Below are 15,877 nucleotides of genomic sequence, written 5' to 3'. Positions count from 1 at the left end.
AGCATCTTTCATTTTACTGTCTTACTGATGAGATAAGAAGCTAAATGAATTAGCCTTGCTGCTTATCTGCAGGTAACCACGACGACCATTTGGTTTGGTAATAATTGAGGCAACGAGGATACAGGTACAAAGGCAGCCATGTTGGGGACCTGTGGCAGGGGATGATAGAGAACCTGTAAACTGAGTGAAAGGCCGATCATTAAAAGGCCCATTGTTTCCTATTTAACCATAATTAAAGGAGACAAAGCCCAAGAGGTGCAGTACACAGTGGCTGGCATGGACAGACAAATGGATATGGACAATGGAACAAAGACAGAGGAGCATTAATTATGGAACAAACTGGGAAAGAAGAGAAAAAGATATGTGGACCGATTTAGGATAAATTCAATCCAAAGCCTCTATAGCCGCTGATTTTTGCAAATACTTGTAAAAGTAAAATACTTTCAGTTCATATTTTCTCTGGCGATTTTCACAATATTCACAGCACCTCAGTAAATTAACTGACATGGAGGCAGCATCCAATCACGGAAATGGACTCCAGATAACTACCAAGATCCTAATGCTTGCTAATTGTGATTCATGACTTCAAATACCAATCAGATAGAAGTGATTAAATCTTGGCTTGTCTAGATTTGTAAATCATAGCTTCCCCTCCCAATGCATCATCCTCTGGTATATCATCGTCCATGTCTCATCATTTCATTATTCATCCTTCTTTGTTTTGGAGCGGTGTTGCTCCCTCGAGAGCTCAGGCTCGGGGCAATTACAGGATGTAATTATTCCTCTGCAGAGTTGTAAATCTAAACAATCTATATCTGTCTTTGATGGGCTTGAGGCGCGCATCAGTTAAATACTGTACAGTGTTTAAGGCATGTGGACACCAATTAAAAACGGGCCACCACGCATTCTTACACTTAACCGCTCAATTTTAAGAGCGGCCATTGCTTATTGAGTTTTACAAATCCATTCATTCAACTGAATATACTCTATTGCTGACAGAGTCCATGTGATATGATTAACAGTTGAACGTGTCGCTGTTACCTCCTGACTGCTACTGCACACATAAAATATTTATGTTGATATACACACTCTCACCCACCACTCCTTATTTACTAGTTTGGCACTTCTGTTTGCAGCATATAGTGTGAGAAATGAGCTCATCAGGAAATTTTCATCCACTTTAGGATGCTATTCTGTTTTCTCTGTGCTAGTTTTCATTCTTTCAGTTCAAACACAATGATGAAGATGATACATATTGCTTGGTCCGGGGCATTGCTTTGTAAACTGCCAATTTGAAGTCTTAAGCTTGTTATTTGGCTGCCACCATCAACAGGATGGTACCAGTAGAAACCATATTTGCAAACAAAAGTGGAGCAAAGAAGTAGTGCTGGATCTGATCTGTCCTGTGCTTCCCCCGACTGGTCAGCGTGGGTGTGGTCCGATCTGGCAATCACGAAGTAGCCACACACAAATGTTTACCCTGCTTTATCGTCCATTTTCCCATTCTTTTAGATCATATTTAAAAAGATAAACATTGTGTTTTATTGACGAATTAGCTTCACTGTTCAGCATCAGCATCCATGTCCACTTAACAGTCTAGATCAGTGGCCGGTGGTCAAAAGCTGGTTTTCATTATACATTCGGAAGCAATACATATCGCTAAACTTGCTAAACTTGCTATGTGGCGCCCTGTAAAGGAGCTAGACACAGCCGCATCCCCTGCATGTGAACAGAAGCCCAGAAAAGCCAATAAAAGTGTTAATGATCTCCAAATTTATATTGTGCTTCTTTTGATCATGGACAACATTCATTTGAGAGTCCTGGTTCTGCAGCTCACGTCGTAGATGCAGCAGGTGAGGTCCGGTACTAACAAAGGATAGAGGATTTGATAGGTGTCGTCAATATTTTGTATTTTTTGAGGATTTTATTGATGCTAATAAAGAAATCGGCTCACGATTCATTTGTCAGCATAATTGTCATTAGATACTGAGAAGACGTCAGCAAACGAAGAACAGTCTGTATCATTACCAGGAAGCGGAAATGACCTTGCCCTACTGTGACAGCTTAATCACGGGTGACCAGTAATGAGAGCCTGAATCATCACTGATCAAAATTTAAAGCTTTAATCACCACTGGCCAATATAGAGCTGAAAGGCTGTAGCTGGCCTGACAAGTGAAATACTGTTCACTTCTACAAAGAGTGTGTCTTTTTATGATGGCACTAAATCAAAAAGGAATTAACCACTTTGCAAACACAACATTACTGCGATGAGCTCAGAGTAAATTATGACTAGAAATTGTCATCGCACTGCATACATGGATCATTTTAGTTGCCATCTGTTTTCATTACTCCCCCGAGAACAAAGAAAGGGAGGGGTGTTATTTATTTATTTATTTGAGCTCGCAGTACAGTGACAGTAAGTAAGTCTTCCACCAGCTGTCAAATGTGCGCTCATGAATGTGACTTAGTCAAATAATATAATAATCTCTAGGTCAAAGACTCAAGGCTTTTCTCCTTTTCAATTCACGATATCCATCAATACGTCTCAGACCAGCTGTGCCAGTGAAGACATAACTATCTTTTTGGCAGCAAAATGTTAATTAAACCATAAATTGAATCTGGCTGTGAAAAAAGCAACAGCTCATATCTGTGATTGGTAATGGAGTTCACTGAAGAAGGGAGGGGTCCATTCATCTTGACTTTGAAGAACATAAGCCTGACGGCTGAGCACAGTCCATCCCTCTTCACATAGACTTTCAGCAAATGTGCCATTGGACATTAAATTAATTTCCCATTTTGTGTCATTAACTTCTTAATGAAGAAAGTGTAGTCCTTCCACAGGACAGTTAGATTATTCATCATTTCACTCGTATTTCACCATCCGAACAGCCGCACGCTGAGACCCCTGAGACATAATGCTGCGCTTGACCTTGGCAGTGGTACGACTGTTTGGTTACATTTGAAATCCCCAAGACCTTTCCACACGACCTTCCGTCTTCAATGAAATGTTCCACTTTCAAAACCCACGCGTGTCAGTGTCTTTTCATTTTGCTTTGCTATCCCTGTCTTTCTCCCAGCGTGTCTCCACAACTGTGCTCATGTTTCGCTTCGTTCCCCGAAGTGGCAGCGATCTGAACGACAGGCCTGGCTTCTGCTGCTTACATAAGCTGTCAGCTCCGAGGACTCTGTATATTCCCTGATCAAAGCGAGGCCCATCTGAACAGCTGAAGTGCCCTTAATGCGTTCATCTCAGCAGGAGGATCCATAGGCTGGTTCTGTTAGACTGTCTCGCTGCTGCCAGTTCGTGACACAAGGAGAAACAGATGTCTTAAAAAGGGACCGACTGAAGACCACAAAAAAAGAACTAAAATCAAGCTAATTAAATCATAAAATAACCAGCATCCTGCATTTTTCACAATCCCACATACTTTGCTTCTCCTTTTATTATCATTATTATTATAATCATTATTATTATTACTCACTTCAAATAGTACTAGTCCTCGATGTTACTATCCAGGCCACTGCTGCCACTGATGAAGGCAACGAGCTCCTCTGTCTGAGGAAATTACAGCAATTACATGACTTAAATAAGAATAAAGTCAATATTGAGAAGATTTCTGGGTGCAGGGTTGTGTTGAAGTACTTTGGACCCATGATCTAAGTCTTTCTAAAATCCTGGCTACTGCGCTGTTTGCTATGTGGGTCCACTGTATAAGTGTGTATATATATATATATATATATATATACTAAGCTCCCCTAAGCTCAAGCAGTAAGTTTTCCATGGGATCTTTATAAAAGGGAAAGCAGATGTTAGTATCTTATTTACAAAACACTTGCCTGTAATTCTCTTGCTTTAGCAGAGAGCAGGTAGGGTTTAATTCGTCTCTAAAGGATTCATTGACAGGAGACATGACTGTTGATGGACAAACCACTGTCTTAACACTTCATTACCTTGCACTGTTTTGGTACTGACCTTTCATTTCACTTCTCTTTCTACTCCTCCTCCCACATCTCCCCAGACAGTATGAATCCATCTTTGAGGTAGATAATCACGAGTTTCCCCAATTATATCCATTCTCTGTGTTCCTGCGTGAGGACACCTCGTTAGTCCCGTGTGATGTTATCAGTGATTGATCACAACCATCAGCCTCATATCCCTGTCTGACATCCTCCGCCTGGATCATCAAGAGAGCGAAGCCTGATAAACATCACTGATAAACTCTGAATGCATTTGATTAAGGAGACGTGGCTAACCATTAGTCGCTATGTGTTTTACTCCTTGACATCATTTGGGAGCCACAAAGCAGTCGGTGATGGAGTGTATACAATGGCGAAGCATCTTCATGCATCGCAGCTTTTACCTGGGGAAATAACAGAGCTGTAAACAGTCTGCGAGACAATAAAGCATTTAGACGCTGTTTTTTTCATCATAAGTCACGTTTCTAAATGGTGGTATTTGTCTTTCGTGCATGTTCAAGCTCCAAACGCAGCATTCACATTTGCTAACTTGCCCATCGCATAACCAGGAAGTAAAGGGGCTTTAATTAACAAGAGAGGATCTTATCACCATGGGAACAGATGTGATGGCGTGTTACTGGCATGTTCTGCCACCTTGAGAAGTTGAAGAATTATATAGTGCGAATGTGTACACACGCACCACACACCAATTCAATGTGCAGCAGACATTTTGCCTTGCCTTAAGAGACCTTTAGAGCATTACATGTGTATCCAAGTAGATCAATAGGTGCTCCCTATAAAATTGGTGCAGGCGTAAATTAACACACCAGGGAGCTGCCACAACAAGACACCAACACAAGATGCACAAGGGTGTAATTTTGACAAATACACTCATGCCTGAGTGAACAAGTTGTTGGGAGGGGGGCTGATCTATCTTCATGTTAAAGACTGGAAGTGAGCCCTTTCAATTTGATACACATAACACTGCGTAATTATTATTTACTATATTCAACCCCACAAGTGAGTGTCAATAAAACTTTTCCTGGCCCAGCTTTTCTTCGCATTGATCTATTATACATAAAAACACAGCTATTCATCAGCTGTCAACAAGTTTAATACATAGTATATTTTCCAGGGAGCTGGTATTGTGCTTCTATGTGCTATTGGCTAAATGTAATCACGGTTACTTAATGCCGTGTCATCCACACTTCATTTCCACTTGTTATTAGCTGCTTTAGATAAAAATCTATTCAGTGTTCACAAAAGCTTCAACTCCACTCAGATGTGTTCAAAACAAGGCCAATACAGTAGAAGTGACACATTTCACACCAGATTTGCGTTTTGATGCACATGTGACATTGTCAACACATAAACAGTAGGGCCACATTTCTCAAGCTGCTATACCTTGCAATTAATTGAGGGGAAAAAGCAGCACAGTTTCACATGTTCAAGAATAACAGTGTCAGCAGCACTTTATTCCTGGTACTGCTCTGCATTACTGAATGTGACAGATTTATAAAACATGGTGTTTTGAGGTTTTATCTGAGGGTATATGCAATGTTTCCCATTAGCTGTTGAGTGCTAAGCCAGCAGCTTGTGCTCCTCGTTCAGATGTAATTGATGGGTTAACCACACTCAGTACAAAGTGACCTGTTTTGTGAATGGGAACAAAAACGAAAAGGAAAAAAACTCCAGTTGTTATTGTTACATTGGAAAATTCAAAATAAGCAAACAGCTGGTTTTGCAAACCATGCACAGGGAACAACGAACCTAGGTTTTTAAAATACTTGAAAAGTTTCATGCGAGGATGCACAGGTTTGATTGAACTTTTTTTGCCAAGCACAGATAAACGTACAAATATCAGTCAGAACTACTTGTGTGCCCTTCTCAAAGCACTCCATAATAACTCCTGAATTTTCTCGTTGCTCTTTTCCATGAACCCTCTGCTCGTGCTGAGAGAAAACCAAAGCAGAGCCTTAAATGTTAAAGTGCTTAACAATGTGGTGAACGTGCAGCTTGTAGGCGGCAGCAGTATCTGAGCCGCTACGCCCTCCAGGCAAAATCACAATGAAACGCTCCCACTCACAGAGCACCCATGTCTCCCTGGCATAAAATACACAGTCCACGAGTTGCCTGAAGAGCAGGTTGATATTATAAACATGCATTCAAATTGAAATAGATTTTCTAAAACTTCATTACTGTCACTGAATATATTTAAGGGTGACTCCTTCTTGTAAGATGTCTGATTTGATACACCGCGTAGATGGACACATTGCGTAGACAGGCTGAGCAGACATATATAGACACAGTCTCACACACACACGATGTATGCATTCAGACAATAGCCTGCAACTCCCCTCCAGCCTGGCAGGTAATTGCTGTCTGTGGGGGGACAGGTGCCTCCACAATAGCGTGCCAGTGTCCAGGCACGCTCTATTCACTGCTGTTGTAATTATCTAATTGAAACGCTCACGGGGGAAAGAGTGTGTGAGTGGGATAGTGGGGTAGAAAGACAAGAAAGGAAAAGATAAGCTCTGGATTTTGGAATATAATAAAGCCATACACTAAACACCAAACGGAGTTTGCACACACTTACATTATTCATCCACACACACATATGCTCCCTTTGTAGTTTTTTAACCCATACAGAAATAAATCTTCGGATATGTTGGACCAAACACACAAGCAAGCTCTAAGGTTTTGTTTTGAGGTTTTTTTTTTATTATTATTATTTTCTGAATCAGATCACTCTGGCAGTAAATATTGCAGAGCTGTAATTGAAGGATGGAGTGAATGAGAGAGCAGTAATGGGAAATCTATTGTAGTGCGTTGAGGATGTGGCCCAGTAAAGAGGAAGGAGGTCAGAGTATGTTGAGCTATAAAAGCTGCAGGGTCACTCTCATTTCTGATGTCAGTCCCCTAAGCTCCAGCAGTAAGTTTTCCATGGGATCTTTATAAAAGGGAAAGCAGATGGGGTCTGTGTTTGAGTGTGGTGTGTAGCGTGTGCGTATTTGTGTGCATCCTGTGCAGTTTCCATTCAACAAAAAGAAAATTTAGTGTACGAGCAAATTTTTTACGACAGATATTTCTGTCGCCAACCCGACCCCTGATGGGTGGATGGATGGATATTTCTGTGTTTGCTGCGGCTTGTTGCTTTATGTAACATCTGTGCAGAGTCAAATTAAAGAAACAATCAACATTTTGGGCAATACGCATATTCCTTTGAGAGCTGCACATGAAGATTGATGGCACTCACGTTTTTGTAGTAAATATGGTGATACAGGTGTTAAACCAAGCTTACTATTTCACAACTAGCCTTGCTCTGTCCAAAAGGAAAACATTTGCTGAGTAGCACTTGTAATTCAAATTCTCATGACTATATATCAGCTAACATCTGAGTTGCCTGCTTTGGCTGACGCCTCCCCTGTTTAAGCGTTAGGAATCCCAACAGACATCTTTCAGATGTCAAACATCATCTTTTCCTGAATACTGTTCAGGCATTGTTGTCCCACTCGACATCCTGTACGTCTGCGGTCCAGCTAACACTTGCTCCCCATTTTTACCAGGTGGGCCAAACAACACCAACCCTTATCTCCAGTTTTATGGCCTGGCAGACTATAGCTCCTTGTTCTCAAGCCTCTTATTTGGCTCCACCTACTCAGCCTCTCAAGGGGACTCACCTTGACCACCGACAAAAGATCTGGTCTTTCCAGTCAGCCTCCAAGACAACGTCTCGCCTTCATTCTGTTCCTCCTGTTTACCTCTTTAGGTGCCCAGTCCGACTGCTTCCTCACCAAGCCACTTCCTAGTTCCACTGTGTAAAGGAAAAAAACACAATGACTGTGTAATGCATCAATTAGCTCGACGGATAACAGTTTTTAAATTAATTAAATGAATAAAAATAAAAAAGAATAAGTTAGGCTAAGTTCACTTCATTTGTATTCACAATAAATAGGCATATTTTCAAAAATATCAAACTTTCCCTTTAAAACTAAAGTGAGAAATACCCAAGGGAACTGTGGTTGCTGCTAGTTTTTATGTTAAGCATACCCAGAAGCTCAAGCAGCTCAAAACCTTACTGAAGTCCTGTTTTGATGCCCTGACATGCTTAAAAAGACAATAACCTCTTACTGTCCTTGAACAGGGTAGACTTGCTGTTGCAGCCTTGTTTTGACTCTTATGCGCACCCGCAGTCCTGCATAAAAGGAAGGGAGTTCACATCCCCAAGGCTAGAGTTTTAAGTTCTTAAACTGTTTGGAGGTGAGAACTTCTGCAACACAATCATTCTTTGAAAAAAAAAAAAACTAAAATTGTGTTGCTGTTTCTTGAATGTCATAAAAAATGAGCATGTTTGATGAGCACATTGTGTATTTTTGTATTCACTATGTGGTTTGTCTTTGGAAGTATGCATGCCTTCTGATGAGCGGCAGAAAAAGAGAAATAAGGCACGAGAAACTGGGTCAGATGTTGAGGTGGATTTCAAAAGGTACATTCTTGTAAATAATGTGAAGAGGGAACACAAGAAGCGAAAATAAAAAGGAAGTGTGAAAATAAAGATGTTTACAAAGTGATGAGGACAAAAACAAGGACGAGGGCCACGGGGGGGGGGGGGGGGGGGATTTCTGGCTCCTCCGTCCAAGGCAAGAACATTTTCACAGAGAGCTGGCAAAACCGTCGTTTGGCTTGGCTTTATGCCACATCAAATCAGACAAACGTTCACACAGAAAATAAACTGTGAAACGAATATGCCAATCTGCTAAAACGTACATGTAATATCATCACCCTGTCGCTCTTTTTTATGATGTATGAGCGAATCACTGAAGCAAATTTGGTGTCAGTGTGAGCAAAGATGTCATATTCCATCTCACTGGGCATCAAACGTACCCTGAAGTTGCACACATGTAAATAAGAAGTGCAGAATGTGACATCCTGTTTGCGAGGAACATTCAGGCCTGTATGGCTCGCTCTCCCGTCTCCTACAGCCCTGATATGTAGACCCTATTACTACATGTAAATGACGCCCTGCTGTGCAATCCAGGAGTACGATATGACATACATGCTCAAACGTGCAGAGCAGAAGTCATATATGGCTGGTGCAGCTCCACCTAATTCCTCTGTGGGCGGGGGATATGTGTTTGAACGTTGCACCCATAGACTGTGTGCATTAGATACAAGCTGAATAAGTGGAAGCTTAAAAGTGTACTCAGTGTAAATGGCAAATATACAAATCACAAAACAGCAATATTGAAATTGTAACCACTTACTTTTGACTTATATATTTTTGTGTATGTAAATGTTCTATAAATTGTACTGTTTCCTTAATGGTTATTGTTTCTTAAAACGTCATAGACCAACATTAAGCCAGGAATGTTCAAACATACTAAAAAAAAAACAAACATTTGTAACATTAACTCTCATCACTAGTATCCAAAATGAATTCAGAGGTGTAAAAAAAAAAAACATACAAAAACTAAAATCTCTTTGGGCTCAGAAAAACTTGCAGTTTATTCACACCAGGTGGTGATTTTTCAGCTATTTCTTTACTTTTGTATGTCCACTGTACTATGTATCACAGGCATGATGGAATTTCTACACCTCGTATTTAAAAGGCACACATTCGGACCATCTTAAGTAGAGGGCTGTGAAGGAACTGAAGGTTAGTTCATTTTTTTTAAGCTGCACCAATCGGAATGTTTATATGAAAGAATCAGAACATTTTTCACACCGCTCTACGGAGAGTTTTAGTGTCTTTAGGCCCATTGTTTTGGCTTTATGGCCCGCATCTCTGCTGCTTTGGTTCCCTTCCTCCATTGATTTTTATACACGATGCGTCTTGGGACGCAGCAGTAACTACACTACATTGTGAGCCTGAACACGGACCAGCTGTGGACACCACAGGCGCATAGCTGCTATCATGTTACAGTCCACTTTCCTCGACACTGGCCACCTTGCTGCGTGGTACGCAGGTGTCTGCCTGTACCTTTGTACAGAACCGCTGAAGACAGCATTCACACCACTCTGATTCTGGCAAACTCTGCGCTAGATTCTTTAAGTATAACACCAGACTGGTGGAGAGGTTAGTGCTTCTTGACACCATTTGAATAAATACAGTCTTACACCTAATGATGCACCCCGGAATATGTTTCTTTTTTTCTTCCTGCAATACAATCTTGGCGTCCAACTCTGTTTTCAGACAAGCAATATCCACCAGATAGACCTCTGAAGCAGCAAAGTGCTCTAATTGCTGTATTAGCTGTGGCAACCTTGTTCTTTTCTTTCATCATGAAAACACTCCATCAGCCATTTCTCTGTCCTCCCACTATGTACTCACCACCGCTCTTCAACATTTTGTCCTGTTACAATAGGGAGAAAATGGCCAACCTTATCTGGGTTTTTCCTCTCTTTTCCTCCATTGACAAAAAATCTCGCACAGATGTACCTTTAATTATTCTGTGATGTCTCCATTTTCCCCTCATCTTCCACTCTGACCCACTCTGCCGGAGGTCACATATTTATTTTAAATACTTTCCCCTTCCAGCCTGTGAAGCTACAAAAGAAATAAAATCCAAGTTATTTATTGCAGCATAAAAGATGTAGTTTCAGAAAAATGAAACCACGGAGAATGGATGATATTGAATTTTTCAAACACGGTGCTCGATTCAAGCCACTCTCTGTTCCTCTCCTTGGGGACCTGGTCTGTTACGTGGTACATTTAAGCACAGAGGTCAATGAAAGTAATTGATAAGCTCTCATAACGATATATGGTGATGAATGAAGGATATTTCTTGTCCAATAAATCAAACTACCTCTGAAACCATAAACAGATGGTTGTATCCCCCACCTAATGGGAATAAGCATAAACTCATTCCCTATAGCAGAACAGCGTCACATCCAGCCGTCTACATGGCCGTGTTATTGGTCCATCACTTACACTTTATGAGCACCCCAAGCTGAAGCATCTCATGTGGCCAGGTCATAGATTATCGGCAAATGCATTGATCTGCTCAAGAAGCAGGAAAAACATCGCATCAATTTGCTTCAACTTAGATCCTTCTAGGATAAACAACTAATCTGCACTATTTTGGTAAAACAAAAAATAAAACCAAATTAGGTTTTTAATTGCTTTTAAAAAGCACATAAAATTCCAGTGTTAGCTTGTCTCAAAAGTGAAAAATGTGAAAATGATGACAGAAATATTAATTTAAACGTTTTGAATTGCCTAGTTTTGGTTTATCTAAGTCATATTTTTAGCCGTGACAAATTATGCTTTTCCTTCCTCAAAATAAATTCTCATATTCATTCAAAAAAAGCAGTGGACATATGAAAAAATGCTACCCTCTGGTGGTTGTACATGTTTTACAAAATTGAAACGATCTTTAATGTAAAAAAAACAAAACAAAACTGCAATTTCATTTGGAAAGTGACATATGAACAAGTAAACAGTCGTATCACAATACACATCTAAATTTTAAATGTCAACATACCGTAAACACTGACAGTTATATCATTTATTTACAACACTGGTGTTCAAAACACATTCACCGGTGCAGAAAACATAATTAAAGTAATAAAACACTTTGGCATTATAAGAATTGTTTCTTTTACCTTTTCAGTAGTCTGCATGTCAGGTGTGCTGTATATTATCGATTAACTGTAGAAATCCCATCGTAATTATGCGTCTACTCTGACACCAAACATTTAAGAAAGGGTATCTTATAAGTCAGCAATGTTAACTTGTTTCAAACAACATAAAAAAAAACGATATTAAAAAACAATAACAATTCTTCTATTCCTTCCTTATAAATGACAGCCCCACCCCCTTCAGGCAAACAGTCCTCTGACACAGGTGTCATATGCTCGACCCACACTACTGTAGAAATAAATGAAGAACATCCCAGAATTTTAATTTGCATAATGGCTTTTCACTGAAATAATGAAACATCACTTCACTGTCATTCTCTGCCATGGTACTGGGTGGTTTCAGAAAGCTGAAAATGTGGTCCAATTCATGCATCTCTCAAAGGAAAGACTTTTTTTTCCAGGTCTGATATGGTTTGTCTCTTTTAATAAGGGTGTTTTACAAGATTTAATAAATTCTCCAATATGGAAAGCTCTGACCAACTTTTATGCATCTCATGAACCTCCAGTCAATATCCAAAGGCTCCAACAGAAGCATATAATTCAGAGGACAGAATAGTTTTTGGGTTAAATAAAATCTCCAGTTGTCTGTGAAATATAAAAATGGGGTAATAAAAAACACCTACACCTATGTACAGCTTTCTTGTGAAGGTATGAGTTTTTACTGCTACGGGCCTGCAATACATTTATATTAAAGTTCAGGCATTTACACCACATTCATATTCAGGAGAATTTACTTTAGATGAACAGTTCCTGGCCTCACACAACTCCCTAGTTTCCATCCAACTGTTTGTTCTTTAAAATGTCAATGCAAAACGCCTGAGTGGCAACATAAAATATCAAAACATCCCAACAAAATACGTTCTCCTTTAAGTAGTCGGTCAGTTAAATGCAAATATGTGCAAATGAAATATATGAATGATTGATGAACCAACTCCTAATAATTGCATGATGGTAGTGGATGGATCATTTTTACATTACTAGTGAACATGAATCAACCACTGTATCAAAGTGTTATGTTCATTGTTTTTGAACAGTTGGCCAGTTACCAACTTGTTAATCAAGCTTCAGCAGTGGTATTTGTTGTATCTCAGTCAAAAGGCACTACCTTTCAAAGAAGGCAAGTAGTCGTCGCTCAGACAGAGCAGAAGTTGTGAGTTCAATGCCTTGCTCAAAAACAGCAAGGAGTCTTCTTTAGCTTGGTAGCTGAGCTTGTAAAAATTCTACTGGCCTCTATCCCATCTTTCATTTTTTTTGTCACCATTCATGGGGAGCCTTCCTGTTGATATTTGCCAGGCTGTGTGCCAGTTTCTTTGTGAATAGTGCGTGGGATTTACCACAGTAAGTATGTGTTGTCTTCACCAGCTCCTCTTCTAGAGGATCCAACAAAGTCGCCACTGGGTCTGCGCCAAATGAGTACTGGAACGACAAAACAGTTTTTTGGTTTTTATGTGATGACTCGTTTTCACAAAATAAACTCTACAGATGATATGTTGCTTCTCAAACGCTGAAAAAATATAGTTTAAATCCAGATTTTTGAGACATTTTAATCTCTTTTGCGCATTGAGATCCTCCAGCTGTTGGACAGCGTGGCTTTTTTTCCCAGGCAGATGATTTCTTCTAACTTGGATGTCTGGAAAAAGTTTCCTCCTCTGGAACCATCTTCCCATCGCTCATATCATTGCCGTACGTGGTTTTTGCTTCCTGGAGCTTTATCTTCATTACTTCTCTGTGTTTCCTGTCGCCCGAGATTAGACCTTTGCAGCAGTGTTAATCTCTTATGGTCGCACTTATTGGTTTTCTAGTTGGCAGGTTTTGGCGGCTTGTGAAGGGACTGGTTGTGTTAGAAAAGCGCAGTATGCTGAGTGCTGACGTTACCGTCTTGCTCCAGGACACTGAACTAGGGGGGTTGGCTGCTGAGACTTTTATGGTACATGGAACATTAAATGGCACTTTTGACACAGTTTGCTGCTTTTAGTTTCATTTTTTAGGTGACTTTCATCTACAAGTTGTTTGACTTTGTTTCGCTGATGTCTGTGGTTCCTCTGCATGGCTGAACAAGCAAGCTCCCACTGAAGACAGAAGCAGATCTGAGTTGGCCATTTTACTGCTGGCACTAAGTGCTCGCCAGGAGAATAAACACATTAAGAAAAAGGATTATAGTGCAGCCCACCATGATAACAGCATGTTTAAATACAAATAAATAAATAAATTGTTTTATAATGTGCTCTTGTACAATAGCCTTGCGTACACCTGAATTTAAAGCTGATACCATCAAACTTTACATGTGCTGTAACCTCCCCATATCGTGACACTGCGACCACCAGGCTTTGCTATTGGTATGGCATTAGCCAAGTGATTATCAGTGCCTGGTGTTCACCAGACTCAGTATCATGTGTCTTCAGTAAGTAGCTGATTGATTTATTATCTCCTACTTCCCCGCTGTATATGCAAATAAACACATTCGTTTGTAAACACCAAATAAAAACAGAACAGAAGACTGATACCTTTCCACTACTTAACTTGCCCGAAATTGCAAGTAGAGGAAGAAATCACAACAATACAGATTACATTTATTCCTTGGCAAGCTCCAGACTAACCAAATCTGAAACCAAAAATGTTTGACACACTGACAATGTATCCCTATGAGCTTTTTCAGAAAAGCTTTTGCGAGTCGCAAAGCAGATGAAATCTAAGTCCAAAAAAAGACCAACAACAGAATGTAGCCACATGCAGCCAGGACCATTTCTGAATGTGGTTTGAGCCATTGACTCTCAATGAGTCCTCTTGGCTGCATTCACACCTCTACATAGAGATTGCAATCAGATCACCCATGTCAAAGTCAATACCAGGTATGAACATGGCCGGACTTCTGCCCAAAGACTCTTCTATTATACAATCATTGAAATCAACACATGCCTGGGAACACTTGAAGCTCTAGAAATGATTTCATACCCTTGCTCATTGGCTCACATGCTGTGTGATTTGTGGGACCATAAATGCATAGCTGAGTGTCTTTCCAATGGATACTTTCAGAATTTCTTCATTAATTTTGAAGAAAGAACACATTCAATTTAGATGTAAAAATCATGAACATTCAGCTGGATGCAAAACTATGTGATAAAAAGGATGTTTGAGAACTATAAAATATCCCCATATTGTGTAAAACAAAGTGTTGGACAGTACCAGTCAGACTTTATGCATCTATCTGATCTCATGCTGCCAAGTTAAATGATTTGTACCCTTCTTTGCCTTCAAAGGAAAGCTGAAAATGTGACTAATGCTAGCCAAAAGTTAGGAGCAGTATGCGTAGAAACTTAAAATGAACAGCTGGAATCTCAAACCTAGTGTCAAAACTCCCCCCAGGACAGCTCTCTTCCCCCCCTACTGTCTCGGTGGAATTCATCAGATTCCCTCAGTAAGTAAAGTGGTGCTCTGGGCAGCGTTTGGACTTGGAAGATATTATTCCCTGGATAAATTAAAAACTAAATCCGCAAGGCATGCTCAATTCTGATGGGGCTCTAAATCTAATCTGATCAGTCAGTTGGGCAAAACATAAAAGCAGTCTATGGTGTTTTTGGAATCACTTATATGCTATAGGCTTACTGTCCGGTGATAACCAGGGATTACAGAAGAAATTTCATGTCTTCCCAATAATAAAGGAGCCTTTACAATGCTCTGAGGAAATCAAAGGGGAATTACCATTTTTTATGCCAGCTCATTTGCTTGCGGTTGAGTCTCTGATATTGGGTCACAAAGAGAATGGTGTTTTTATGAGCATGTACTTGCTCACGCGTGCGCAAACACACACACACACACATGCACACACAGGTCATAAAGTCGCATTTACAGTTGGTGTATTGATTTTGTGTGGCTGATGGGCCGGTGTTGGTGTGCAGACTCCGACTCTAAATGTACCATCAGCTGTAAAATTTAACTGCTGCTTCCTGGGATCAGCTTTTTGCAGTGGTGAGAGGGAGGAGATGTTTTATGATGGACACACCACTGTGGTCTTCTTTAGTCACAGACGGGCAGAAGCTCTGCTGTTTCTTTTCCACTTTCTTTGTATAAGAATGGGGCACGGGCAAAAGTGTTACATTTCTCGCCTCTTTATGGCGCTATTGTCTACTTGGGAAAAGAAAAAAAAAAAAAACTGCAACTTTGAGGCTTAACCTATCACTTTGAGTCTTTTACCATTTTCAGCTTCTCACATTCAACCACTAATCAGCTGATGTAAATTTAGTCTATCAAAGGTCAGGCTTTTCAGCCAATTACTCCACT

General features: G+C 40.2%; 1 protein-coding gene across 3 annotated transcripts in view; it reads right to left on the bottom strand.

The window, feature by feature from the left end:
- Positions 1 to 15,877, bottom strand: part of LOC115036565 (glucoside xylosyltransferase 1-like) — an 84,111-nt gene that overhangs the window by 64,219 nt on the left and 4,015 nt on the right. Inside the window, exons 7-8 of one of the 3 annotated variants that reach the window (XM_029494775.1) lie at positions 12,934 to 13,015; positions 7,639 to 7,772 (exon numbers count right to left, since the gene is read on the bottom strand). In XM_029494775.1, the coding sequence (XP_029350635.1) occupies positions 7,672 to 7,772; positions 12,934 to 13,015 (183 nt within the window). In that variant the 3' untranslated portion in view covers positions 7,639 to 7,671. Of the gene's footprint in view, positions 1 to 7,638; positions 7,773 to 11,317; positions 13,016 to 15,877 lie in introns of those variants that run through there. The other 2 variants (XM_029494777.1, XM_029494776.1) reach the window with 2 other exon arrangements.

Source organism: Echeneis naucrates, chromosome 23, assembly GCF_900963305.1.
Source record: "Echeneis naucrates chromosome 23, fEcheNa1.1, whole genome shotgun sequence".
In the NCBI taxonomy this organism is placed as follows: Eukaryota; Metazoa; Chordata; class Actinopteri; order Carangiformes; family Echeneidae; genus Echeneis; species Echeneis naucrates.
The sequence above is the reverse complement of the archived record's forward strand: the minus strand, read 5'-3'. Positions and strand labels throughout refer to the sequence as shown.